This window comes from Phoxinus phoxinus (assembly GCF_949152265.1).
Source record: "Phoxinus phoxinus genome assembly, chromosome: 21".
Classification (NCBI taxonomy): domain Eukaryota; kingdom Metazoa; phylum Chordata; class Actinopteri; order Cypriniformes; family Leuciscidae; genus Phoxinus; species Phoxinus phoxinus.
In genome coordinates, this window is record NC_136896.1 from 22,101,946 (window position 1) to 22,129,662 (window position 27,717).

Below are 27,717 nucleotides of genomic sequence, written 5' to 3' on the forward strand. Positions count from 1 at the left end.
TTAGATCGTTGGGTCATTGTGTGAGTGACAGGTTGTCCTGCCCGAGTACCAGTGAACATGTCCTCAGATGGCATTGCAAGAGGAAAGAGAAGTTATTTTGATTACAAGAGTACTTTATTTTTTATTTTTTAAATGATGTGCACTGCACAGATAAATCGTTTTATTATAAAGACTAAAAATTCCATAAAAACAATTTCACTTTTGATTTCATGGTGAAATAATTCAAACTTTTTATTCAAATGTTGAAATGGCACCAATGACCATCTAATGTTATTGATTGTTATGCTAATAATTAATAAAAACAAAACTTCCAATCATGTTCTTTTCCTAACTGTAATATTATATTGGTGCACAACTCTCATCAAGAATAAACTTGAGCTATAATTCATCAAACGAATAGAGTGCTGCAGGGATAATGCATTTTTTTGTCAGCCAAAACCCACATTTTAGCACTTCCGTCACATGACCTCACTGGTTTGGTCTTGTGGTATTTTGCACTTTGTATTCTAGCTCACAGTTCTATACTAACACACTAAGTATATACTGCATATGCAATTAGTGCTAGTTTTCTATGCCATCATCATGGTGTAGAAGATAGTAGATAGTCTAATTGGCTATCCAAATCTCTGTAAATCCAGTGTTGCAACACATTGATGGACACAAAATAAAAACTCAAAATATGCACCAGATTCTCACTTTATTGGCTAAATTCATGACTACTACTACTAAAAAAAAGTCCTTTTAAGCAGAAAAAGTGAGATTTGCAGTTAACAAATTGGAACAGCCACAATCACTCCGTGAACAGTGCATTTCTGCATTTTAAACTGAAACAGCGATGGCACCCATTTTGCAGACATTCACACATGGTATTATTTGCACATCGTGCATGATTTTAACCTAAAAAATTAAATAAAAACCTACATCCCCCGCCCCACCCAAAAAAAGCCAAACAGAGCATTTCCACAGGCCAGGCTAAATACTACCTGAGTGTGCAGTTTAAAGAAGCAAAGAATGCGCCAAAATAGGTATGTGTTAAAATGTGCAGGGTGCCATCAATAACTACTGTAAACAGACACGCACTTGGACGAAGCTTCACATTAAAGAGACTGGCAGTGATTTGCACAATCACCTCCATTCAGATTGCTTTAGAGGGGAATGGAAAAGTCTGTCCCCAGCGGGGATCAAAAGCTGGACCCTGAGGCTTGGTCTGACGAGAAGGGTGATGTAGGTCCAATAAATGGCCTTAAAAGGATTATCACGTTATGGCTGAAGACGTGAAGATGTAATTGGAAGGAAAAATCAACCAGAACAGCTAAAAACGCAGTAAAAGGTGCGCAGTTACTAGAGAAAGTGAAGAAAAACTTGCACACAAACTCGCACAAAACCATTTTCCACATATACACACTGTTGTTTCACATAGAAACCAACACGCTTCACAGGGGCATTTCAGTCAAGCACACATATATGACCGCTCAGATTGCCAGCAGTCTCGTCTTGATGGAGACAGCTAAAAAAACCCTGCACTGATTTGGTGTTTGGAGTTGAAGAGGAGAAGGAAAAGGAGAGGTAGAATGATGGACAGGATGTATAGGCGTGTTGCTGTAGTTGATGTTATTTCTTGGCTTTGCCGCCCTTGGCTGCGTTTCGTGGGGGAGTTACAGGTCTACCAGATCCAAATCCTCCCGCACCACCATACGACATCATCTTCTTCTCCGCTGGTTTCAGAATCTGACAGAGCAGAGAGAGAAAGCAGGTAAAATGAGTAATGAGGCTCATGATATATACAATATTTTGTTACCTATGTAAACAAAAAGACATTGCAAATCGCACTACAAATCCAGTCTCGTCATTTGGCGTGGCATGTAAGTTACATTTAATTGATTTTCTGCAGGAAACTTTTTATTCCCCAAAACGGTGAATTGTGTCTAAAGGTGAACAGTTTGCATCCAGTTACTAGTTTAATCAAATGTAAGAGCACATACAAACCTGAAATGAGCACATCAGGGTCTCGTCGACACTCATCATAGCTCCTGCGTTGTCAAACTCTCCGCAGTAGTTAGGAGCGGAGAAAAGTGTGACTAACTGCCTCTTTGCAAAGAACTCATAGCCATCCTCTACCACCTGTTCAGAGAGCAGAAGATTTAAGCTTCACAAATGCTATTCAAAAGCTTGACATACAAGAATGCATCCTACTCAATCAACAAAGGACAAAATTAAAACCATTGAAATATTTCCAGTTTGTCGAATCGATGACAGTCTATGACAAAGATTCTCAGAGACTGTGATCTCTGAATGAGTGGGAGATAGAGGGAAGCTTTAAGAGATCGGGAAATAGGGCCGATTGATCTCTCGTTTTGGGGTTTCAAAGCAGGGAGGTTTTGGAATAATTGTGAATCTTAAAGTTCTTCTCAATTGTGCTTCAACTTTTCCCTGTGTAGAGTACATCCAAAGATACCAAACATGATCTCTCTAGTGAATATCAACAAGGTGTAAAGAAAATAAAAAAATTAAAAAAACTTTTCCTTTAATCCTCCCTTGTTTGGCTTATGCTACTCTGAGCAATGCCTGAACTTTGTATTTTGAGCACTTCTTGCGTTATTTTTGCCTCTTCACGATGACTCGCTTGGTGTAGTCCTCAGTTGTAAGTCGCTTTGGATAAAAGCGTCTGCTAAATGAGTAAATGTAAATGACTTACCTGGTGGGCCCGGCAAATGAGGTCCATGTCATGTTTGTGGAGGAACTTGGCCACAACATCAGAACCAAAGGTGAAAGAGACACCACGGTCATTCTCTCCCCAGCCCATGACATCTTTATCGGGGTCAGCCCAGAGCAGATCACACAGCAAACCCTGGTCAGGAACGTCTGTGGGCCTCATCACACGGCGAATCTGTTCCATAGATTGCAGGTCTGGAGAAAGACCTGGGTGAAGAACGGTTCAACTGCAGTTTAGAAGAAATATTTTAAATTTACACAGACTAGTATAAAGAACCTAAAGTCCACTATTCCCTGACTATTTCACAAACCCGTACATGTGATAAATACACATTTTATAGGAAAATGAGCCATAGAGCTGTAAGCTGAAGACCTTAACACATAACTAGGGTCAACCAGTGAGTCCAACAACCAACTAATCAATACTAAACTACCAGTACTTAGTCTTAAGTGTGGTTGACCAATCTTTTTTCTTTAGAAAATATTTAAGTTTTACTGAAAATGTCTAGTGAACCTCAAAATTCTCACTCACTTTTTAGCTTTACATTTACATTTATTTAGTTCAATACCAAACTTGCGATAGGCAGGCAGAATCCAAACATTTAAACATATACAATTTTAAATAAAGAGCCAAAAATGGCACAGAACGTTCTTTAAAGTTTCTTGAGTGTGTGGTTCCAGGGTTTGTCCCTAAAGTGGGTTGTAGTGGCCCTAAAGGAGAAAACTTTTCAGGTCAGAACAGAGAATCATTCCTCCTCTTGTGTACCAGTTACTTGTGGTGTTCCCTAAGAATCAATTTTTAGGTTCTTTCTATAGATGCGCCCATTTTATTTGCAGAAATACAATATTTCATATGTTCGTTATGCTGATGACGCTCAACTTTACCTTCTAGTCAGACCTGCTCTCAAGGAAATCTGCAACATTTTAAATTCTAAGTATATACAAACAAAAGCATTAAGAGAATGCTACATTTCATCATTTTCAAAAAGACACAAATTACGTCCTCCATGAAGTTGATGGTGATCTTTGTCTGCAAAGATTCTCCAAACCTTGTGTAGACATTCCAGAAAAACTTACTATTATATTACTAAAAATACACTAAACATGTTCTTGAAATTACTCCATGAAGACACAAAAACGTGAGTTAAGAGGAAAAATTCTTTAAAAAAAAAATGCTAAAAAAAGTTTAAACAATTGCATACCTCCATGACAACAAAAAATCTTTTCATCCACAATAGCAGCTACAGGTAAGCAGTTGAAACAGTCTGTGAATGTCTTCCAAAGCTTGATGTTATACCGCCTTTTACCTGCCAAAAAAACATGTGCATGTACAGACATTATAAAGTTAAATGCATCAATCTTGTGTGTTTTGAGAGCAAAATGAAGAGCTCAACAACCCCTTTTCAGCAACCAAACTGAACATAGTAAAATAAAAACAAAAAAGTACCTGAACTTTAAAGTGGACTTAAAATTCTTTTTTAGTTGTTAGTAGCTGTTATTCCACAGTACATTGAATCACATTGTTTTTTTTAAAGAAGCCAGAGAGGTAAAATACTAATTTTTATTATTATTAATTCTATTAGTTAATATTATGATAGTTCATATTTCTTTGACGTCTGGTCTACAAACGCTTTTCCATTACAAATGTAGTGCAACGCTGTAATCATTGGTCCACATAAATATTATAGATTATGCACCACAGAAAATGAAGTGAACATAGAAGGGCATTTTGCTTTCCCAAATGCCCAAATTCCCAAAGTTGCCAAATATTTTTTCTTGATTACACATCTTGATTTCTGGAGACAAAAAAATTAAAATAAAACTGCTTCCGATAAAGTTGGAACAGGCAGTGATTTCTCCCATTTTAAAAATAATATTATCAAGTATTCTTCTATTTTGTTTGGCACTCTAACAAAAGTTAAACTGGAAGAAATAAAATGGTAGCAGCCTATGTAACTGCACCGGTTTCTGAATATTTACTGATTTAAATAAAAAGTGAACCAAAGTTTTGACTTTTCATAAACCAACCGAAGTACAGTATGTCAACAGTGCTGTCTAAGACTAGGGGTGAGGCCTGGGTAGACAATATAATCGAATATTGCTAAGATATTTTTTTACATAATTGCCCAGCCCAAGGTGCGCTAGAATCCCCTCCTCCCACACATGTAAGCCCTATAACCTGCTGTGCAGTACTTTATAAGATAAAAATGCTTATGCAATATTTATATTTTAAATCGTTTTATCATGCTTTTAAAGCTACACTTTGTAACTTCGTGTTTTACACATTGGGTTTCTTCCTTGGTGGAAAACACTGCCTGGAGCCATTGTGTCAGATGCACCTGACCCTACTTATAATTGTGACCCATGCTGGCAAATTGAGTCAGAGTGAGCAAAGTTAGTCATTCTCCATTAAAACAAAAACAAAAAAACTTTAAAATTATGTATGATTTGTTGGAATCAGACAAAATAATTAATGAGCCAGCAAAAATTAAGTTAAAGTTTTCTAAAGGCTCCAAAACAAAATCACCTACCAACCATACCTTAAAATAACACCAAATTTGGCACACACCAATTTAAAACCTAAATCTACAGGGAAAATATGTTATTTGTTATAAAATATGTTACCTTTATTGAAAATATTTTCTATAAAGAATATTTAACATATATTTTATGTTACCCAACTGATTTTTTCTGCTTAGCAGTCAGTATGAGGAATGCGTCACTGGTTAAAATATCAATAACAACAATACATAAATTATCCATCTCATGTTAATAAGTTTATATATACCGGTAGTTCATTTTAAAACAGTCATGACAGTTTCATATTGTGCCCATCATGTCTTAACGATTGTTCAAGATTTGCTACATTAATGTCCAGAACCATCTTGTTTAGCCGGTGGCACATTATCACTGAAGTAATCATTAACATGTTAAGCAAAATCGTCCATCTCAATTGCTTTGACAAGATTCACGAGCACAGTGCATTTAAAGACAGAAAACTCTTGCAATCATCCATATCAAAGCTGGAATATATCAACGAAACATTGAATTAAAAGCTTGATTACTTTTCATGTTTTCAGAGGATGAACGCTTCCATGATAGCACAATGCGCCACCGTGCGGGGTACTTTGATTAATCATCGAAAGGCATTATTACGACTGGTTAGCAACAAGCTGGTTTTGTTTACATCAGATCATCAAATCACATTTAATTGGTTCAGACTCATGCCAGTGAGAATTCGCTATATGAATATTGCACTATACAACGATACCAAACTTGTGCTGAGGAGAAGCACCAGTGGTTGAGAAGCGAACAGAGAAAAAAAAAAATGCAGTTTTCATGGATTATTAAAACAAAGGAAAGATTTAGGAAGGTGTACCTTCTCAGAAAATGTACAAATAAAAGATAATTTTAGACGTTTAATGGCTATTTGGAGCACTAGATTAGGGCTTAATGAACAAATTTGTTGTGAAAACCTCAAATTCGACCAAAATTTACATATTTCACTTGTTGCCTGTAACTCATAGTGCGCATTCCGACTCATTTTGCCAGCATGGTTCATCGTTATTCCAACCGTGACATAAGCTTTTGGTCATACCATCCACCCATCTAAAAAGCATACTCACATTCATCATAAAATCCATATATCCTGTTGATGGAGGCACATTCATGGTTTCCTCTGAGAAGAAAGAAGTTCTCTGGATATTTGACCTTGTAGGCAAGCAGCAGGCAGATGGTCTCCAAAGACTGCTTGCCTCTGTCTACATAGTCTCCCAGAAACAGGTAGTTGCTCTCTGGAGGATATCCTCCATACTCGAAAAGCCTGAGCAGGTCATAGTACTGACCATGAACATCACCTGCAGGAAGAGAAACGGTTACATTTTCTTCTAAGCTGGCTTCATCTGAACCATCTAAAATCAAAACAGAGGGTAAGGTTTAGAAGAAACTTACCACAAATCTTGAGTGGTGCCTCCAACTCCAGCAGTATCGGCTGGCTAAGGAAGATTTCCCGAGATTTTAGACATAATCCACGAATCTCGTTCTCGGTTAACTGAACATTTTTACCAGGTCTTGAGCCCTTCACTGAAAATGAATGACACACAAAGGTTAACCTTCCTATTGCAATTGCTAAAAATATGCATACAAAAATTGTGAATACATACATATTTGTACACGCATCTATTTTGTGTGTAAAGAAAGCCTGTTTGATCGTGGCCATATTTACAACGCCTTCAAGCATTTAGGAAGACCACGTCGTACCATCTACCCGAAATCTCGAACTACTTGCCACACTTACATTGGAATATCATTTAACACAAACTTGGTGCCGGTAAGATGCTAAGTCATGCAGTGTGAAATGTGTTTTTGACTGCTGGAACAGACAGCGGTGACGAAAAGAACAGCAATATGACAGTGATTGATTAATCTCTACTTCCTAGTTCCTTGTAACAATGGTATTTTTCCTTCTGAACTTACTTCCAAATTCTCAGAGAAGCAGGCCTAATTGGATAAAAGTTTAACCCCTTATCAAGCGCCCCTATTTTTGAGAATTTTCTGAAAACGGCATACCCAAATACAAATGTCTGTAGCTCTTAAACCCTATGGTCCACATTCATAATTCTTGTCTTTTTTTAAACTAGACAATTGAAACTTTGTTACCCAAGAGTCAATTTTAACTCAAAGTTGAATAGGAAAAGAGTAAAACAAGGTAAATTGACATGAAAGTGACTTACGATTTCTTTGAATGAACTTAACTTAGGGAAAAATTGATCAGACTTTTATGTCAAAGGCCTGAAAACACCATAAAGATAAAATTGAATGTCTGGACATGTTTTGAGTCAAATTTGAGATTGATACTCCCAAAAATGTAGTTTCTGTAAGCTTTTATTGATGAAAAGTATAGGCGTCCTTTCCAAAAACCTATTTGGAGACTCCAATAGACACCTGATAACCAAATGACATAAGAGTAAACAGTACATACTACATGCATGTATATCAATTCAAGACTGTTTTGCCCATCAAACCACACAATAAAAAACTATTTCAGCAAAACATTTTAACATTTTAACAAAATACCCTTTATTTTGATCAATTCTAATAGCAAAAACAGTTAAATAAAACGTCTATCATTAAATGTATAGCCTAGACATTCCAGAAGTGACCGTTTTCCAACTAATGTATAATATATATATATATATAAAATAGTTTTAGAACATTTGTAATTAGAACAGTGTTTTTTACTCAAATAAATTACAGTAAACGGATTATTATAATGGATATCCTATTACTTTCTGCTGCTCTTCGTCGCTTCTCCTCTCCACCTTCTTCAAAACACCACCAAAGTATTCTGTAGTCGACGATCAATGGTAGAGATGTTCAGATATAAGCTTTGGATTAAATCCGTGTGTTTATATACTGTCTATGGTTTATTCGAACTCCGTGGGCAAAACATTGTAAAACAACGCTATGTGTGTGTATGTGTCGGCGCACTATGTGTGTGCGCTCTTGCGTGTGGAATGGCGAAAGCGCACGTGTGAATGAAAAGTTTGCGCTTTGTTCTTGTATTACACGTTTCATGCAAGCAGATTCGTCAATCACTGCATCGATGTTGGTTGGTCAATACTCCCATCAATCAAAACTTTGCTGACTAGACATTGGCTGGCTTTATCCAGGCTTTTATCCAGTTGAAAACCGAGGAGCGCGATTGACAGTTCGCGCATCCGGTAAAATGCTCCCTTTTTGTTTTAGTCAATAACAAAGCCTGTGATTGAAGGATAGACACGAGGGAGGGCTCAATTTACCCGGAAGATTCCAAACTACGGGGGAGATATGGCTTTTGAACGTTGGAATCGATATTTCATTGAAAATGAACATGATGGATTACTCTAACTCAAAACGCTCATGTAAACAAAGGAGGATATTTCGTTTTTTTCCCTATTTTGTTGTTGTTTTGGATTAAACAGTGGGATGCATTTTGAAGAGTAGACCCTTACATTGAAATGTATGCTGGTGTTTCTTGGATTCGTCCGAACTGATCTGAACCATACGCGATCAAAGATAAGTATTGCCGTTCATTGTGTTCATGTTTACAAGGTCAGTCAGTCAGCATTTAATTTAACCCTTTCCTCTCTGGTGTATTGATTGCAAAAGCAAGCTCAGAACATGATTCTTGAGTGTTTTAGCTTTCAAATGATGCATAGTTTATGATAGTTGATTGAATATTTGTTATAAAACAAAGCCGATAAAAAGTAATAAAAGTTTAGCCACGCCCCTTCGGCCCGCCCGCGGGCCGGTGCTTGATAAGGAGTTAAAGTTGGTAGCCTATATCAACACAAACGACTACAGCAACATTTAACATTTTTGCCAGAACCTCTAGTAACTTCCATATTCTATTCAGAATAATTGGAGAATCTTGGTTCTCAATCCAGAATGGTGCAGCTCTAGCCTGATATTTACAGCTGCTTCCGTTTTCCCAATTTCTGAATTATTTGACCCATACAATAAAATATCTATTTACATTTCTGTTTAATGTACTGATTAACGGTTTACACAATTGAAAGATCGTTATTTCCCCTGATTTGAACTAATAAGCAGTGTGTCTCAGTGTTGGGCAGAAGAAAACACAATGGTGGAACAGCAGGCAATGGTACCGTACTATGTCTATGACTATCCCATCATCAAGACTGTTGTTGATGTCTCACTGTCAAAGTCATTTCTTCCATCTCTACTTGTTATTCAGGTAGCAGTCTTAATGAGGGGGGTATTATTCCGACAGGAAGTCAAAATGTGGCACAACACTGCACTGGTGACGTCTTTGTGGCTTCCTCCGTTTCTGAACCTGAAAGCGACGATTGACGCACTGCGCATGCGCTAAAGTTTTGTTCGGATTATATGTAATAAACATGGAAATGATGCAAATAAATATTTGAATTGGATTGATAGTGTTACGTATTTATACATAATATAACATAGCTACATATACATTCGATTAGAGATGATATTGAACAAATAAAAATCACACGCTTTTCAGCCGCTTAACCGTTATTAAACATTATAAAACAATACAGTTTGTAATAATAATAAAAAAGAATAAACGTATTACCCTCCAAAAGGCGCTGGATGATCGAATCGATGTTTAATTTGTCCGATTCAGCCATTTTGTCGCTCGCTGGAGATTAGCCGGCTAACAGACCCAGGAACAAGACGACCTAGGAATCCACCCGATGCAAATACACGGTAATAACTTATAAAAATGTCTTTATAAAAGATCCCACTACCGATAGTATTCCTGAGTTTTTGTTATTGCCGCGAATGGTACCTTCAGTAGTTCGTTGTATGAGGAAAACTAGCACCACGACCGCTGAGAAGGAAACACTGAATGGGGCGGGGCAAACACTAAAGCGGGTGTCTGATTGGTTATTCTCGGCTCATGACGAGCGCTTCAAATATCCCATCCGAAGAGCCAATAGGATATTCTGTTTGTCAATCTTTCCTTACATTAAGCTAATTAAACCCACACTCACCAATGTATGAATCTTAGATTCACAATATAAACTAAACGCTATTAACCCTCGATGAGATAGCGATGTAACAACTTTTCTCAGGTTGGGCCTTTTTACAGTCTATGGGTTGGGACAGTTTATTAACACCGATTGCTAATTGTCCATTAAATGTACTGTTAAATAAATTCGAAATATAAAACAGCGTTCTTTCAACCTACGGAAGGATGTTTTATTGTAAAAAAAAATAATAATAATGACAGTAGTGCATACAGTACTCCAACCTAACGTTACTGAAGCCAATGATGACGCGATCAGAAAGCGACAGTTCGAATCGTCTGATTCATTCCCAAGTGGCAGAATGTGCCAATGCTGATGCGGAAACGTCGCCAAAATTGACGATTACATGGATTAGGACACTCGCAATCAAATATGTATTTTGGTTTTGAATAGCTAACCTATTTGACCATGAAGTTGGTTCATAAAGACATCGAGAAGGATAATGCCGGGTGAGTGTTAATCTATACAGCACTTTTGGACTTCATGTGCGCTTTCCGAGTTGAGTAAGTTACTATGGCAGTAACGTTACCGTGAAGCATTGATGGTATCATATGATATGACAATACCTGAGTACTTGCTATTAAATAAAAAACATGATAGTACAGTGGTGATTTTTAGATTGTCGAACTGACTCGGAACGCGCAGCCTGTTCAATTGCTGCCAATGCTCATTGTTAACCCGGTGCTTTGTTGACAAATTTGGCATGTTTCACTTTCACACACAATATTGCCTTTGCTGTAGCTCCCAATATTGACCGTATAGGTCGAGTCCTTTGCGGATGTATATAGAAAGTAGTAAGCCTCAGGGTTGAGTTGCAATGTTGTATTAGAGAATAATATTTAGACTCTACTAATAAAATAAGGATTCACTTTCTAGCACTTTCCGCTTGAACGTCAAATAATTGTGATAATGTAAGCAAAAATAATTGACCTGGTTTCACAGACAGGACTTAGATCAGGCCAGTATTAGACCTTAGTTCAATTAGGACACTTACGTAGCTTTTATAAACATGCCATAGAGAAAAACAAAAACAAAAAAACAATGGCACTGACATATTTTAGACATTAAATTATGCCAGAGCGCACTGTCTGACTACCTCACATAAGTATTTTAATGTATTTCTGATTATAGAATGCTAAAAATTACTAAGAGCAATTATTATTTTTTAATATTTTTTATTTTATTGAATTGAGGTCAGACTCACCATGAAATAGCCATAGTAGTTCTTATAATTGCATTGCATTACATTTCAAACAAACAAATCAACCTGAAATATATTGTTATGTATCATCATTTAAGGGTAAGAAGCCATTCATGTCAGATTTAATACTTGTATTTCAGAGCCGATAGCCTGGTGGGCAGGGTGTAGGCTATGTATAGGCTAAATGTGTCTGAGTGTGTACAAACATGGAGATTTGTTACCAACAATTGATATTGAATTTCCTTCTTTTAGTCAGGTGACACTAATACCTGATGAGTCAGAGGATATGTGGCACACCTACAACCTGTTGCAGGTTGGCGACAGCCTCAGAGCCTCAACCATCAGGTCTGCCTCTTTTTCTTCCCCAACAACCACACTAGCCTGGCTCTTTTTTCCAGTCCTGGTTTATCACAATATTAGAGATTTTTCCCATCTGTTCAATGATGAAAACAATCTGATTTCACAAACAGGAAAGTGCAGACGGAGTCCTCCACGGGGAGTGTGGGAAGTTCACGTGTGCGTACCACCCTGACTTTATGTGTGGAGACGATAGACTTTGATTCCCAGGCCTGTCAGCTCAGAGTCAAAGGAACAAACATCCAGGAGAACCAGTATGTGAAGGTCAGTGTGCATTTATAATGGTTTAGTACTTTCTAAAATATTTAACTTCAACTTTTTTATTTTCTATTTTTCAAAAGTTTGTTGCCTGATAGATATTTAAGATACAAATTGTGTGCTTAAATTATATAACTATAGTGCTAACTTTTCACCCAAAATATAATTTATACTTCATGCATTTGAATATTAATGGGAATAACAGTTACATTTATAATTAGCATTGATCCTTTGGATAAATTCCATATATTATTTTAGTCTAAATGTGAAAGCTGGAATGAAAGTCATATTTCTTGTCTTATGTCATTATATAGATGGGTGCCTATCATACCATTGAGCTGGAGCTCAATAGGAATTTTACTCTCGCCAAAAAAGTCTGGGACAGTGTGGTGCTGGACAGAATTGGTAATGTGTTGGTATTTTTGGAGTAAAATTAGCTTTTCTAGCTAATAACAATTTTACATGCTATGTATTGTTTGAAATTTAGAGCTATTTTGTAAAATACAAATAAAAGTTAAATGACATTTTTATAATATTTTAGCATCATGTAGACACCCAACATTGGAAACAGTGTTTTCTTTCTTCTGTGAAGTTGCTGCCTATTTGCATTCACTTGGTTCATCGGTGACCACTTTACTTTTCACTTTCACTTTACTTTTACTATTAGTGCCACGTTTGACCCTCAAGGTCTAGATGACCATTTGCCAATATATCTTTTTAAAAGTCAGCAAAAGTACATCTGATTGATTTTACTTCTGTTATGGTAAATGAGGACTTTAAAGGGGTCGTGACATGGATTTTTTAAATTATTTTAATATGTTCCTTGAGGTTCATTGATAATTTTAAATTTGTTTGCGCAACAAATATATATGTTTTTATAGAAGATATATAGAAAGATATAATTTTTAAGCAGCAGCTTTTTTAAGGCTTGTCAGTAAATGGCCACTGTTATGATTGGCTAACGTCAGAGCATAGAAAACAGTATTAACACCCACTCAGTATTCCACGTGAGTAATCATTTTTCATCAAAGTTGATCCATATAAAACTATTTACAGACAAAGCATTATTAAATCGTTTACAGACCCCGATACATCTGACTGCTTCATTTGTCAACAAAAGTTTCTTTACTCTTCCTTTTGTCCTAGTCGGCAGACTCGAGCATGTGGAGTAAAGTGAACGAGCTTCTTCTGTATCAAGTGTAGACCGCGTTAGTGATTGTAATGGGTTCTATTTGCTTTTGACGTGCCGCTCTCATCTGGTGTAGACAAGTGTTCAGCCGCAACTGAACGCCAGTGGATGAGGCCTATGGTGAAATTATGTAAAACTATTCGTCCATGTCTTGCTCTGGAGGCATTCATATGCATCATAAGGACACCACATTAAGAAACATGATCCCTGTATAAATGTGTTGCCTTTGCCTTATTGTATGAGCAACAGTGGCAAATTTTGTAGTTGTAATTCGAACCAAGTATCTTGGCTTGACAACTGCAGTCACCGTTTACTTTCAATGCATGGCATAGGGCAGCTATGAGTATATTGAAAAGTTGATGAATCTGATCCAGCTCATCACCAGTTTGTTTGCATCCTCATCTATAGAGCAGGCGTGTGATCCCGCTCAAAAAGCAGATGTGGCTGCAGTCGTGATGCAGGAAGGTCTGGCCAATCTGGTTCTCGTAACTCCAGCCATGACCTTACTCAGGGCGAAGGTTGAGGTCACCATTCCCCGCAAGAGGAAAGGCAGTTGTGCTCAACATGACAAGGTGAACCGATAAAACTTTGCAACAATAAATCTGACAATGTTTTTCTTTATCATTATATTTAACAAAATAAAAATGACTGTTACCACTAGATATTTATGTTGGGTAGCTAGAACCTGTTGGCAGAGTCATCCAAATCCATATTTGCCTAAATTTTATAGTAGATCAATGTAAATTATACTTCTTACTTTACAAAGGGATATCAGCTTGAATGTATAATAGCTTTGTGTGAAATTGAATGATATCATACTGTATATATATACATATATGTATATACACATCCTACTGCTTACGGGGCTCTAAACAGTTTCAAGGAACAAAAACTGAAAACAGAGCCTAAGAAAACATCATGAACAACATGCTTATTTTGGTAAAAAAAAAAAAAAAAGGCCCATTCTTTTTGGTTTTGGTTTAAGAACTGGAAATAATTCAGCTCGATATTTATGTGTATTGGCAAAAGAAACAGGTTGTCATTGTCAGGAGTGATGCTGATTGTGGAACAGGCATCTCGCCACAGGCTTGAATATTTGATTCATACGCCTTCAAATTATACTTTCTTTGTGTTATATCACTCCATTAAACTAGTCTGCCATGAAAAACTAGTACATTTAATGATTTTAAAAACCGACTGCTGAGGGAGTGGTGAATTTGACATTCTCTCTTATTACTTTTTTTTCCTCTTTAGGAGAATCGTGGAAATGCAATCATGGATTTTATTTTTTACATTTGTTATTGGAGCAAATGGGAATGGAAAATTGTATTTTGCTATAGTTTTCTGTTCTTAAGTTTAACCAATTATGCGGCTTCCTCTTAGAACCCAGAAATGTGATTATTTTTTAATCCTTTTGTATTTTTTGTCCATTGAATCCATATATTTTAAATTCGACTTTAAGAATGAGAACGAGATGTTGTCACTGCTGGTATTAATTCTAGTTGCATTGTACTCTGTTGTGTACTGCACATTTTGTACAAATGTAGTGGGTTTCATATAGAAATGACTGCATATATTTCAAAAATATGAGACCCGTATTACAGTGACACTGATGTGTTCTATTTCAGGCATTAGATCGATTTTATGAGGCTGTCATGCAGGGCATTCTGAGACACTTCAATTTTGATGGTAATTTGTTTTTATAAATCAGATAAGAACATTAGATAGATAAATAAATAAATAAATACTGATGTTTTTTTTCTTTCTTTCTTTATGCATTTCTCAGTGGTGAAGTGTATTCTGGTGGCCAGTCCAGGCTTTGTGAAAGACCAGTTCATCTCATACCTCTTTAAAGAGGCAGTAAGACAAGACTGCAAAATTCTTCTGGAGAACAGATCCAAATTCATGATGGTGCACTCCTCATCCGGACACAAGTATTCTCTCAAAGGTCAGAGTTCCTCAATCCTAGCGATGTGCAAAACCTTACATTTTCATAATTGCTTAGTAGGCTTGTCATGGTTTATAGCAGCAGTTGTAAATGGTACAAGGGTTATGATAAGACATCATAATGTGCTTGAATCAATACAATACAATACAATACAATACAATACAATACATCTTAAAGGGATAGTTCACTTTGAAATAAATTTTTGATATGTTTTAGCTTACCTCAAGGGCATCCAAGATGTAGGTATCTTTGTTTCCACAGTATTTTCAATTTTGATATTTTTAGGTCAAACCGTTCTTGTCTGACAGTCATATCATGCAGGTCTATGGGGTCCACCTCAAAGAGCATGCACAGAGAAGTCCAAATTAAACATGATTTAATAACTCGTAAATGTAAGTACACATTGATGGCCTAAGACACGAAACGAGCGGTTTGTGTGAGAAAACGAACAGTATTTATATCGTTTTTATCTCTTGTAACACAGCTACATCCAAGTGATCTGAGGGCGCGAGCGCATCCTGGTGTGTGACGTGTGCGCAGACTGTGCACAAAACTCAGCTTTCTAGTGCATCTAAGCACTTTGATTGGACAACTCTTAACGAGTGCTGAGTAGTCCCTCTAAAACGAAGTGTACCGCCTGCCGGCGCCACCTAGCTGCAAATTTTTATTTTTTTAATCATATTTTTCATAATACTACCTTGATCAACTCAAAATAGGTGTCATTCAAAAGCTTAGAGTCTGAACTTTAAATTGATTTTTGTTGTTAGAATTTAACTCCTGAGTAGTGCTGATTAATTTGCCGATAAATAATTTTTTTATTTTCATAATACAAAAAAGTATTTTATAGATTATGTACTGCAATGTGTCAAAAACATTCACAGATCGTTGAAAATGGCACATAATTTTTTCCAGCATATTATTACAGTTAAAATGAGCCCATAAATGAACATACTGGTAATCTATTTAATTGATCACAAGATATTCCTCATGGAGGAACACATTTAAAAATGATTACTTTACTTTACTTTACTTTACTTTACCCTTTGTAGAGGGACTTCACCAAAAATAATTTTCCTCCTACCTTATTTCCTTCCGTTATTCTATGTCAAATAAGAAAGATATGCATAAATCATAATACAAATTATATATATATTTTTTTATTTTTTTTATCAGCAGTTTCTCGGCATGAGAATGTCCTAATGTAATGTATATTCTCAAACATTTTAAAAAAGTGTTCTATCAAACAATACCTACCTTTTGACTCTCCTTGCTATAGTTTTGGAGTTATGAGTCTTTAGTTTTGTGTATGTCACTCAGAAAAAAACTATTCTAAAAATGCCCTCAGGGCTTAAGGGGTGAAGAGGTTTTCTCCTTAAAACTGCAGTGAACTCGTCTCGTGTGATCGTCAACGAGTGGATCTCTGAGCTGATGCGAGTGAGTGGAGGCAGGGCTAATGTGCATATTCATAGAACCACGTATACTAAATGAGGCAAGGGTGTAGAGTTACATTCAAGCTATTTTAAAGCATGAATAAAAACAAATTCAAGGAAAAAGCGTTTAAATAGTCATTTTGGTGATCAAAGATTAGTTTTAAAGCAGGACTCAGTAAGATCGGGATTTCTTTGTTGTATCCTCGTGTTTTGCTCGGAGGTTTCTCTCTAGAGCTCACCCCGCAGCTTCGGAATAGATATTTGACAACAACTGTTAAAAACTCGCTGGCTATTCTCAGACACTAGAGGCTTAGTAGATCAACGACATCAAAGCAGATGGGAAACTCTTTGCAACGTCGTCTTCATTCGGGTTCCAACAGCGTGAGGGAGCGCAATAATGACAGCATTATAGCAGATTTCTTTTTGCAGTAAAGCAATTCTTTACCTCGCGAGACTTGGGATCACACGATACTTCCAGACGAAGAGGCCGGCGGGCCGCCGGCCCAAAGTTGCAAACGCTGTTTTTCCGCTCACGGGCACCAGGGGGGTGCGAAACCACCACCATTCAACCCAAAATAAGTAATATAACCATTCCAGTGACTCCGAAGTTGATCAGTTAAGGTAAAAAAGTTACTTAGTTCACCTTTAAGGGATATAATTATTGACTGAAACAAGTCATTAGTAAATCCTGTCTTATTTACAAATTTGCATAATGCCAGCCTATGGTCCTCATTGGCTGCAGCAAACAGCATCTACTTCAAGCATTCGAGCACTGCCATCAAGCACTGTAGTTGTAGCTTCAGCCTATCACAGGGACCTTTTGTTTCTGACTCTCACTGCAAGCGGTAGACTGGGCCATCTGACCAATCAGAGCAGAGTAAGCTCTCGGAAAGGAGGGGTTTAGAGTGACTGAATCCTTGATCAAACCATTTCAGACACTGTGAGAAAAGAGGTGATGCTGCAATGTATATTGAGGATTTTATTTAGTCAACTTTTAGAAATAAATTTCTGTTTTTAAAGTGACATTATAAATGTGAGATTTTACTTCTACAGAAGTGCTGTGTGATCCAGCAGTCACGGCTCGATTGTCTGACACCAAGGTGACTAACTTTGGAATTGTACATCGACATATACAAATCTTGTAGCATTCTGCAAGCACATTGTAGTGTCTATTGCTATGAGAGTTGTTTTTCTGTTTTAGGCTGCTGGAGAGGTAAAGGCTTTGGAAGACTTTTACAAGATGCTTCAACAGGAGCCTGATCGAGCTTTCTATGGGTGATCATTTACATTTATGCATTTGGCAGACGTGCTTGTATCCAAAGCGACTTACATTGCATTTCAAGGTTCACACATTCACATTCTTATCAATTCTCTATGAGAGATCAAACTCACTACCATTTAAATGAGTCATTCCTGTCAATATTACACACAACCTGAATGAGAAGGTTAATCAATGACATGTAACATTATTGATAGATGATTATTTATAACAATCTTTTCATCCATTAATAAAGCTTTTTTTTCTGGACAGATTGGCTCATGTGGAAAGAGCGAGTGAAGCTTTAGCCATCGACATCCTGTTGATCAGTGACAAACTATTCAGGTACTTTTGAAAGTAATAAATTTGTTATTTACCTGTTATGACTTCATATAGAATATGAATATATATTTTATATATATATATATAAAAATTCTTCATGATAGACATCAAGACATAGCCACCCGCAGCCGGTATGTTCGGCTTGTAGACGGTGTAAAGGAAAATGGAGGAACTGTCAGGTATTCTTATGAATTTTCAATTCAATTTCAGTTATGTCATGCATTTATAGTTCTATATGCATTATGGGAAAAGCTTTGATCTTTGCTCACCAATATTGTCAACTCCCCCCCCCCCCCCCCCTTTCCTTTAGAATGTTCTCAAGCCTGCATGTATCTGGAGAACGTAAGCTACTTTTTCAAAGTCTTTGTTTCTGAGAGAATTATTTTGGATCGTCATGTGTCTGAAATGGTGCTCTTTGTCTCTTTGTAGAGTTGAATCAGCTGAGTGGAGTGGCGGCCATCTTGAGGTTCCCCATCGCTGAGGTGTCTGAAGCTGAGGACAGCAGCTCTGATGAAGACTAACATTATGGTCTTGTGCAAAAGGATTTACCGGTAGTGTGAAAGGTTGGGAATGCTTCACATTTAGGACTAAATGGAATAAGAGTCCATAATGGCCTTAATAAAGGATTTAAAAGCAGTTGAAGTTTTACAAAAACCTTGATAATTTTGATTATTTGTGACTGATGCAATTACAAAATAATCTTACTGAATCCTCATTTTTGTCTATGAATACTACTCAGAATAACACCATTCGTGCCACTTTTAAAATTTCATTTTCAACAGTTAATGAAGTGCATTCAGAAAGTGGTTTGCTTAATAGACCAATTCTTTGTTAGCATCACAGTTTGTCACACTGAAGTAGTGGCAAACATACTCAAGTAGGCACACTAAGTAGAGCATAAAAACAGTGTTGTTTAATCCATTTACAGTATTACACACATTTTAGTCTCAGTAGCAATGCAAATGCAACTTGCCTAGCCATTCAGTTGCCTTTTCCAGTTAATGCGTAAGCTTATATTTATTGTAACTTTCTTCGTTGACTGACTAATGTCTTACACATCTCTGTCTTATACCTCTGTTCGCAATACACGTCTCACACTGACAGCGTTTGCTGTGTAACAGGCCAACAGCTCTGCTTGTTAAACCCAAAGAATACTTTTTAATGAATACTTTAGGGTATGTTTCAGGGTCGCTAATTCTGAATAACAACTCATCTAGTACAGTTAAATCATTGGTAGAATGGATAAAATATTTCAATCAACACATACAATTTGTCTGATATGTCAATGTCAAACCTTTAACCTGCAGGAAAAAATCAACCCATGTCAACAGTTTAAAAGCCCAATTTTGCGGGAAAACTGCAGACTTGGCAACCCTGGTGTGCGTACACTGCACATAATGTAAATCTTTTATGATTAGCATTAGTAGTAAGAGCTTACTGTATGCGATCAGCAGCATGGTTTTCCAATTAGTCAGTCCTAGTGTTAATTTTGACATAAGTGTTGAAATATGACTGTTTGTTTACGACTTTTATTTCCATGATCATTGTTGACGAATCAAGATGAGACTAAAATATAGTTAAATTTTTAGTTAATTTTAACTTTACCAAAAACCTCTCCCTATACTTTTCACTTAAAATGAAAAGAAAAATGTTTGTATCAAGCCCCCACGAGCTTTCATGTTTGGGGGTTGCCAGATGTCAAGTTTAAATCCCCCATATCAGAGCTTTTCTTTCTGCCCTGTGTTTTACTTAATCTTCGCAACCTGGAAACCATGCACACACGCTTTCTCTACACTGTGGAAAAAAATGCAGATGATCTGAAAACACAGACAAACGTAAGTTGCAGTTTAACAATCTCCATTGTGATATTCTGCTCAAATAAAAGTGTAATACAGCCAGTCTGTGTTCCTTTATGAGCGGTTGTGCTCTTTGTTGTGGCTAAATCTGTGATCAAAAATTCTCAGTGATGAATTGTAATAAATCCAAACATGGATCACCAGTGTGGTTGCAGAATAAATGCACTTATATGCGTCCTCTATGACAATACAAAGTCTGTTGTTTTAATAGAAAAACATTAACATAATTTAGAATTAATATTAAGAATTTCACTTTTAGCTTTTGAGTTTTACCAGGTGTCAGAATGTAGAGCTTGTTAATTTATATGATAATAAATCATATAAAAAATAAAATAAAAATCAATAGTCCGTTGTTTAACAGTCCAAAAAGAAACGGATGAGACTAAACAAACTTCTGGAGATCATAATAATAGATGCCCATGTTGATGAGTGCTAGCTTGTGTTAGTTTAAAAGAGTAGCCTACAAAGATGAAATAAGATGTTTGTCGTCTGCCTGAGTTTGCCCACGCTATCAAATGGAGGACACTTAGTAGTTGTCTTCATTATGTCTACATCATTGATAAGTTCATAGTGCATTTTGCATGTTTTCTGCTTTGTTCAAGACGTGCCACAAATAAATTATGCTAAGGTATTGCTGGTTGGCTGAATGGCTAGAAAAGCACATCCACAGGTCTCCATGACATTCTGTTCTCTACATATAGCCAAGGACCCATGGTTTAGCATTTTTGCCCATTTTCTAGTCTTTATATTAACAAAGTAGTAATAGCACACCTTAACAAGCCTCACAATTTGTAAGTTATTTGCAGAGGTGGAAAGTCCAGGGGTCAGAAAGTAAAAGTCCTGCCATATGTTTATTCCACCCATAAACTCAGTCAGCTGATTTCACTAATTAGTTCTATCTCCTGGCTGAAAAATTGTGCTAATTAGCAAATCCAGGTGATTGGAACAAAATACTGAGGAAGACTTTTACTTTCTGAACCTGGACTTTCCACCTCTGGTTATTTGTCATCATCAATGGCTAAAATGGAAAATATTGCAAAGTCCATACTTTTCATATATAAACTTTCCCCACACATCCCCAGATTACATACTTCAGTGAGTTACAGAAAAATACTTTCAAGTCCAGCTTGTTTAATTCAAGTAATATTTTATATTGATATACATTTCATATTTCACATATGTAGCACCTTGTAAATAGAAATCATCAGGTTTGCCAACAGTAATGCCATAAAATCCAGGATACAATCATCTGGATTGAATTTCTAAACCTTAGAAGGATAAAGTGCATTCAAAGATTATCATTGCACATTGTATTGGGGTTTCCCTTCACAACATCTTATTTCATTTTTTAACAATACATTCTCAACTCAAAAAAAGGTCTTAGGTCTGTTCTGAAATGACTGCAGACAGTGGTGAAAAAACAGTGCTAAACGCAAAACTAACCATATAATTGTGCATGCATGATAATATACAGGCCTATCAACTTTTAAAGGAAAAGGGACTCTTTCCATATATTGTCGTTGACATCAAAGGTTGTGTCCCATCAACATGTGGTGTAAATTAATCTGTCATTTTGTAGATGTAAACAGGATATGGGTCATTCCGTGTCAAATCAACCAAATTGTGGAAACTTCCCCGGCTCATATTTTTGATTTTGTTAATATTTTTTCTATAGAAATACAAAGATAAATAGTGATGAAAGCCAAAATATTAAATGTCATAGATGTACTTACTGAGTAATTCACTATTTTGTAGAAATGTCCATTTTCACCTGAGATTTGGAGCCAAATTACAGGCGGGGGAAAATTACTTTAGAAAAATGGCAGCATCATTATTTTGGTAGGTCTATTTAGTTCAATCTGTTGACTTTAGTAATCTTTGTTGCATTTTATGCAAACGGAGACAGTTAAAAAATGGGAAAAAGCATTTTTGCCCCAAGTTTGCATGTCTGCAACTCAAGAAGTATTAAATATATCTTACTGTCCTTTTTATGTTTTGGTTTTAACAAACATTTCTTTTGGTATCTTCATTTTAAAGGCCCAATATACAATCCCATAGATATGGAGATCTTTATGTGGCTCCATGAGTAAATTGGTCAATTGAACGCATTTTCACATTTTTGTTTAAAATAAATACATGTGGGTCACTTTGCATACAGTTGATACTTTTTTTCTTTTAAATAGGGACATCTGAACAACAAATAATTTTGAAACTAGAAATGTATCTCGTTTTTCTATCAACACAATTTCTTAGCTGTCTGAGAGACAAATATTGTTTTTCCAAAGTTTGCGTGCCTGTCACTCAAAAAGTAAAGATATCTTAATATGATTTTAGATTCTCGTTGTTAACTTTTCCTTTGAAATCTTCATTTTCAAGGCCCTATGGTTCAATCCCATAAATATTTCGAGATCTCAATGCGGCTCAATGTACAGTTTGTTGTATTTTACCCATTTTCAATGGTCAAAAACCAAATGTGGTTCACTTTGCACACTGCTGATACTAATTGGATTTTAAGGGGAATGTTAGAAATGTACACTGTAAACCCGAATAAGTTGGCAGAACTCAAAACTTTTAAGGCAATCGATTGCCTCAATTTTTTTAAGTTCTGATATTCAAAGTTTTAGTAAGCAGAACTAGCAAATTTTTATTTTGTACTCAAACATTTCAAGTTAAGAACAATTAAAATATATGAGTAGACTAATTCATACAATTAACTTAAAGCTTTCATGTAATCTCAATGTGAACATTTTTAGTAGTATAAACTTAGTTAGCTTTAACAAGCTAATCCACTAACATTTGCTAACATATTAACAATAGTATGTTATACAGAAGCACTTGCTGTATGAGCGCAACAATATAAAGTTATTATTTGCTCTCAAATCAAGCTGCATGCACCACTTGTCACCATGATGGTAACTATAAAACCAACATTAACAGAAATTCTTCTAAATTAGAATAACAAAACATTAATCACTACTAAATCTCCCAACATTAGTCTGGCACAAAAAAACACACACATTATATTACTCTTAATTTTAGCATTTACTCTCCCTTTCGAGTGCCATCGGCAAAGCATGCTGGGAAATAGACATCCCAGCCATTTCACTTAAACTTAAGTTTGTCTAAATTTAAAGAAATAATTTCATAAAACTCAAAACAATGAAACAGTTCAGTTTACTTAAAATATATCAGTTCTGTGAACTTGAAAGAAAAGGAAAGTGCTAAATACTCATAAAAGTTAATTTGACTAGTTTGTTTAATTTAAGTTTGTCATACTCAAACCAATTAAGTATTTTGAGCGTTAGGGTTTACAGTGTATCTTGTTTCCCTAAAAACAAATGCATAAAACATACCACCTCCCTGACCCTGTAAGACAGGTTGGATCCTAACTTTAAGAAGTTATTTACGATGATTTTTAAGAACATTCTTTTCGGGAATATGAATATAGCTTTTTTTTTAAGTTATCAAATAAGAGGAAATTAACATAGTTAAGAAAAATGTTATTCTCAAAAATGTTTTATGAATCCGGCCTCAGAATCTAAAAGGATATTAAGGTATCTTTTATTGAATAAGAGGCATGCAAACTTGGGGCAAAAAAACACAAGAAGTGCTTTTCCCATTTTTTTACTTTCACTGTTGTCAACAGATTTAACTAATAGACCTACCATTCTCTGTGCAAAAATAAAATAATGATACTGCCATCTTTCTAAAGTCATTTTTACCCCGCTGTAATTTGGCTCAAATTCTCAGGCAAAAATTGCCAATTTGACCCCACTCTACAAAAAAGTGACTTACCGAGTAAAAATGCACCCAGCAGCACATTTAATATTTTGGCTTTCTTCTTCATTAGTGTATTTCTTTCACCAGACAAAAAAAGATAAAAATCTAACTTTTTAGCCGGGGACCTCTGGTTGAGTTGAACACGGAATGACCCATACTGAATATCAAAGAAAGTAGCATTCGATTACCAACTGATATCACCACCACACCGAAAACTCTACAATTTTCCTGGATTTCTTTAAATGTCATGATGACATATCAGTTTCAAGTATCAAGTATCAGTATCAAGTTTATTCACCAGCACAGTGATGCACCTTTAACCACGTTAAATCCTCCAGCGTGCCCCAGTGCAAGTACAGAATGGACAGGATGACCATGATGTGCATTATTTGGTGACTATTTAACCAGTAGTCAAACCGACCAGGACTGAAACGCTCAGGCAGGCGGGAAATATTGACGAGTCCCCCTAGCAATGCCAAAGCATCCATGGTGAGGTAGAGACGAAGGGATGCGGGGCTTCCTCTGCCCGCGCCAGTCAGACGCAACAGAAAGAGAACGAAGCGGAAGAAAGCCTGCCAGGCGAAAGATTGCAGTCGGTGCACGTTATCCCGTGCCGTGACCGCGCAGTAAACACCATAGCCAGAGAGGAGGAGATACGCCAACATCGCCACACGACGGGAAGATGGGTAACACAACAAAGTTATGTAAATGATTGGCAGAGCACCTGCAAAAAGAAAAGTACAACGAATGCATTGAACTTTGGCCCTTGAAAGCAGCAACGATTTGTACAGGAATTGATCAATACATTCTACAAAATAAAACTTCTAAAAGTGACTCTTTTTAAATTCCCTATAAAATTAATAATAATTCCCTTTGAGCGGTTTCCCTTACAATGCAGTGTATAACAGTCATCTCTGTAGTCCCTTTTACTAGCTAAGGTCACTGAATGAGCGATGCCTTGTTTGACAATGAGGCATAAAGTCACTCCAAAACTTTCACCTTTTCTGTTCCTCTCTGGTGGATTAAGCTGCCATCCTCCACCTGAACGTTGTGACCATCACATCTTTTCCACAAGCACTTTAAGCCCATAAACCAATGCAATTTCACAGACACAGATTCTTCTCTGCATTTCTCTTCTCTAGCTTGCTTAACTTTAGGCACTCACCGAGAGTGTTGACAAGACAGACGCCAACCATGTCGAAGCACAGCAGTGTGTCATAAATATGTGCTCCACCCTCATGGTTCATAAAGAGATGGTAGAAGACTGAACAAACGGTGGGAGACAGACAAGCCAGATAATGCACCACACCAATCCACCACTCATCCACTTCAGCCCATGGGATATTCACAGGCAAAAATAGCAAAAAACAGATGAAGGGGATACCTGATGAATAAAAAATACATGTTAACATACGGCAGAACCTGATTTCACCAAGTACATGATCCTGGAACAACATTCCAATCAACCAATCTGACTTGGGGGACAATTTTACAGTTTTGCTTTTTATGCTGTTTATGCTTACAACCAGGGTTAGTTGCTTCTACATCAGACTTATTCACTTCTTATTTCCCTCTGATTTTAGAGATAACTTATATGTAGGGTTAGGTTTAGGGGTTGAGATATGGTTAGGATTCAATTGGATTCAATTGGGGGGAATCTGCGGTCATATGGTGACGCAAAAGTGTGTGAAATTCAATGTAGTATTCTCTCCAGGTGGCAACGTGAAGCAGTGAAAGAGAAGCTGACACTGTTTTTCATGTTTAATACGGTAAAGCTGCTGCTTTAACTCTCGGTGCTCTTCGCGTGTCGTTCAAAAATGACAGATTTTTATTTTTTTTTTGTCAATGAAATTAATGCTATATTTTAGTTTGATAATGTTTTGGTATTTTCCTGTACTGGCGCATGCCTGTGACGTAAACGCGTACATGACGAGAGCAGATCGGTGCCTTCACTGTCTAGCAGACTTTTGCGTTTTTACCCTTTAGACGGGAACACGACGGTGGAGCGTTTTTAAGATTTCCACTCTGGCTGGTTTCATTTTTTTTTGCATTTTTAAGCCCCAAAACCCGTCGCCGTCTAAACGAAAGGCACATCTGATCAAATCTTTTTACGTTTTCACCCGCGAGCGTTCTCGTGTAAACAGGGCCTTACTCGGCAAAAATCTGGACATTTTACAATAGATTTGGTACAGTTAGCAAACCAAATGTATCCCAGCATGCCCTGTCGGAAAATATGCAATTTGATGCAGTTGCTGATATTTACATGGCCCAAAAGATGAAATTCTGATAGCCTGTAATGTAAATCAGATCTTTATAGTACAGCAAACCACTTACATTATTGGGCGACAACTGCTATTTATGCATTGTATGCGTCTTAAAATGATATTTGGATTTTATTCTCTGAGGGGGAGGCAGATAATATATAGATGTAATGCAATACAATGATGATTGAGAGATGTATCCTATTTGATACATTTTAACATATGAGTTAAAAAAAAAATGATGTATGGATAATCAAGTAAAGCTTCAGTCCAGTGTGTGTTCATCTTGAAATATTACTAATGATGTAAAAGTTATTTTAGTTTTCACAGCAAAAACACATGTAGAATTTTACTAAAATGCTTTTTCCTTCCTAAAAAAAGCATGAAGGATGACAGAGGACAGAAGGTATTTTAGAGGCCTTAGAAATTTGCATATGAAATATGATACAGTAGGGTAGGCTTTATAGGGTTAACAAGTCTTTTTAACATGAAGACATAAAATGCTTTAAATGGGTTACTACTTAATTCTATAAAGTCCAATAAAATTCCAAAGAAAATCCATTAAATTCCAAAAACTGTTTTTAGTTCCGTCCAAAATATAGGCCCACCGGATTTTTACTGCACTTTTACTGCTCACAGCAATTATACATTATCACTTCCAATGCAGCAATTCTCGAACACGGATTAGATGTAATCCCACGTAATGCTATTTACGAGCTCTTCTGAAGAGTGTTACTGAGTGAACCGTAGAGAAAGTAGCCCTGAATTACAAGGTTTCCCTCCTCTGTGCATGGGATTCCCCAAACCTTGTTTCAGTAACTCTCCCTTCAGTGGAATAATGCAGGAATTATAAATTGAATTTAACATCTACAAAATGACTTTACAGCTCCCTAAACCTACAGTTGATCATATGTTAAACAATTTCTAGACATTACAGTACAAATTATGCAAGTTTTTTTTTTTTTTCATACCATGTGTATAGATGTTCCCAAGTTCATTATGCAGATAGAACAAACTTCGCAGACAGTCTCTGTAAGTGGATATAGGCCGGTATCCTTTCAGGACATATTTGTTGAACTGAAGATGGGGTGGTGAATTTTTAAAATCCAGAAGTTTTGGCCCAGTAAAAAAATCCATTGCAGAAAAAGTTAAATATGCTCGGATGTCCTTGACCAGTTTCATCTTCCTTTGGGAGGAAAGCCTGGAATCTCTTCAAATGTCTTAAATCAAGCTATAAATGCATAGTCAGCTAGTTTTAGCTAACTAGCTAGTTTTAGCTAACTAGTGATGGTAATAGTTACTTTCTGACACCAGATACTCATTGTCTTGGAAGTACTGCCAGGTAGAACTGCAGCAACTTGTTGCTTGCAGAAAAGCTGTGGGTCAATTTACTGCTACTTAGCGTCGTAGCCAATCAGCATGAAGCAGTCAGGCTCAGCAGAGGCGAGCTCATGGAAGATTACAGTTCCTTAAGTACAAACACTAGTCTGCTGGTAGACTTCGACACATCTGCTTTTTATCTCTTATTGTAAATATGATAATCCCAATAATTTTCTTTAAACTACC

The 27,717-nt window shown here is 36.5% G+C and overlaps 3 protein-coding genes across 4 annotated transcripts; 1 reads left to right on the forward strand and 2 right to left on the reverse strand.

The window, feature by feature from the left end:
• Window positions 1-680: 680 nt before the first annotated feature.
• Window positions 681-10,325, reverse strand: ppp1cab (protein phosphatase 1, catalytic subunit, alpha isozyme b). Of its 2 annotated transcripts, XM_079594460.1 has the most exons (8): window positions 10,031-10,325; window positions 9,815-9,920; window positions 6,664-6,795; window positions 6,339-6,569; window positions 3,915-4,019; window positions 2,696-2,919; window positions 1,987-2,121; window positions 681-1,728 (listed from the first exon to the last, which is right to left on the reverse strand). In XM_079594460.1, exons 2-8 carry the CDS (start codon window positions 9,867-9,869, stop codon window positions 1,612-1,614), a joined length of 999 nt encoding a protein of 332 aa, XP_079450586.1. In that variant the 5' UTR covers window positions 9,870-9,920; window positions 10,031-10,325; the 3' UTR covers window positions 681-1,611. The 2 variants fall into 2 exon arrangements, with proteins under 2 accessions (XP_079450586.1, XP_079450585.1); XM_079594459.1 differs by having other exon boundaries at window positions 9,815-10,193.
• pelo (pelota mRNA surveillance and ribosome rescue factor) lies at window positions 10,237-19,836 on the forward strand. The gene is made up of 13 exons (XM_079594458.1): window positions 10,237-10,720; window positions 11,725-11,817; window positions 11,943-12,093; window positions 12,402-12,492; window positions 13,685-13,848; window positions 14,905-14,965; window positions 15,063-15,224; window positions 17,708-17,754; window positions 17,856-17,929; window positions 18,186-18,257; window positions 18,359-18,433; window positions 18,565-18,596; window positions 18,684-19,836. The coding sequence occupies exons 1-13, from the start codon at window positions 10,680-10,682 to the stop codon at window positions 18,773-18,775; spliced, it is 1,155 nt and encodes a 384-aa protein (XP_079450584.1). The 5' UTR covers window positions 10,237-10,679; the 3' UTR covers window positions 18,776-19,836.
• A 1,327-nt stretch (window positions 19,837-21,163) lies between these two features.
• paqr4b (progestin and adipoQ receptor family member IVb) lies at window positions 21,164-27,517 on the reverse strand. The gene is made up of 3 exons (XM_079595436.1): window positions 27,123-27,517; window positions 25,056-25,274; window positions 21,164-24,614 (listed from the first exon to the last, which is right to left on the reverse strand). The coding sequence occupies exons 1-3, from the start codon at window positions 27,331-27,333 to the stop codon at window positions 24,181-24,183; spliced, it is 864 nt and encodes a 287-aa protein (XP_079451562.1). The 5' UTR covers window positions 27,334-27,517; the 3' UTR covers window positions 21,164-24,180.
• Between the last annotated feature and the right edge of the window lie 200 nt (window positions 27,518-27,717).

What these genes read in the sequence shown, in the direction of transcription:
- ppp1cab (XM_079594460.1), bottom strand. Translation starts at nt 9,869, where the DNA reads ATGGCTGAATCGGACAAATTAAACATCGATTCGATCATCCAGCGCCTT. An exon ending in GATTTTTTGTTGTCATGGAG is followed by an intron (nt 2,920 to 3,914) that starts GTATGCAATTGT and finishes TTCTTCACCCAG; the next exon opens with GTCTTTCTCCAGACCTGCAA. An exon ending in TCATTTGCCGGGCCCACCAG is followed by an intron (nt 2,122 to 2,695) that starts GTAAGTCATTTA and finishes CTCTCTGAACAG; the next exon opens with GTGGTAGAGGATGGCTATGA.
- pelo (XM_079594458.1), top strand. Translation starts at nt 10,680, where the DNA reads ATGAAGTTGGTTCATAAAGACATCGAGAAGGATAATGCCGG. An exon ending in TGTGGTGCTGGACAGAATTG is followed by an intron (nt 12,493 to 13,684) that starts GTAATGTGTTGG and finishes CCTCATCTATAG; the next exon opens with AGCAGGCGTGTGATCCCGCT. An exon ending in CCTGATCGAGCTTTCTATGG is followed by an intron (nt 17,930 to 18,185) that starts GTGATCATTTAC and finishes TTTTCTGGACAG; the next exon opens with ATTGGCTCATGTGGAAAGAG.
- paqr4b (XM_079595436.1), bottom strand. Translation starts at nt 27,333, where the DNA reads ATGAAACTGGTCAAGGACATCCGAGCATATTTAACTTTTTCTGCAATG. An exon ending in TGGGAACATCTATACACATG is followed by an intron (nt 25,275 to 27,122) that starts GTATGAAAAAAA and finishes TTTATTCATCAG; the next exon opens with GTATCCCCTTCATCTGTTTT. An exon ending in CTGTCTTGTCAACACTCTCG is followed by an intron (nt 24,615 to 25,055) that starts GTGAGTGCCTAA and finishes TTCTTTTTGCAG; the next exon opens with GTGCTCTGCCAATCATTTAC.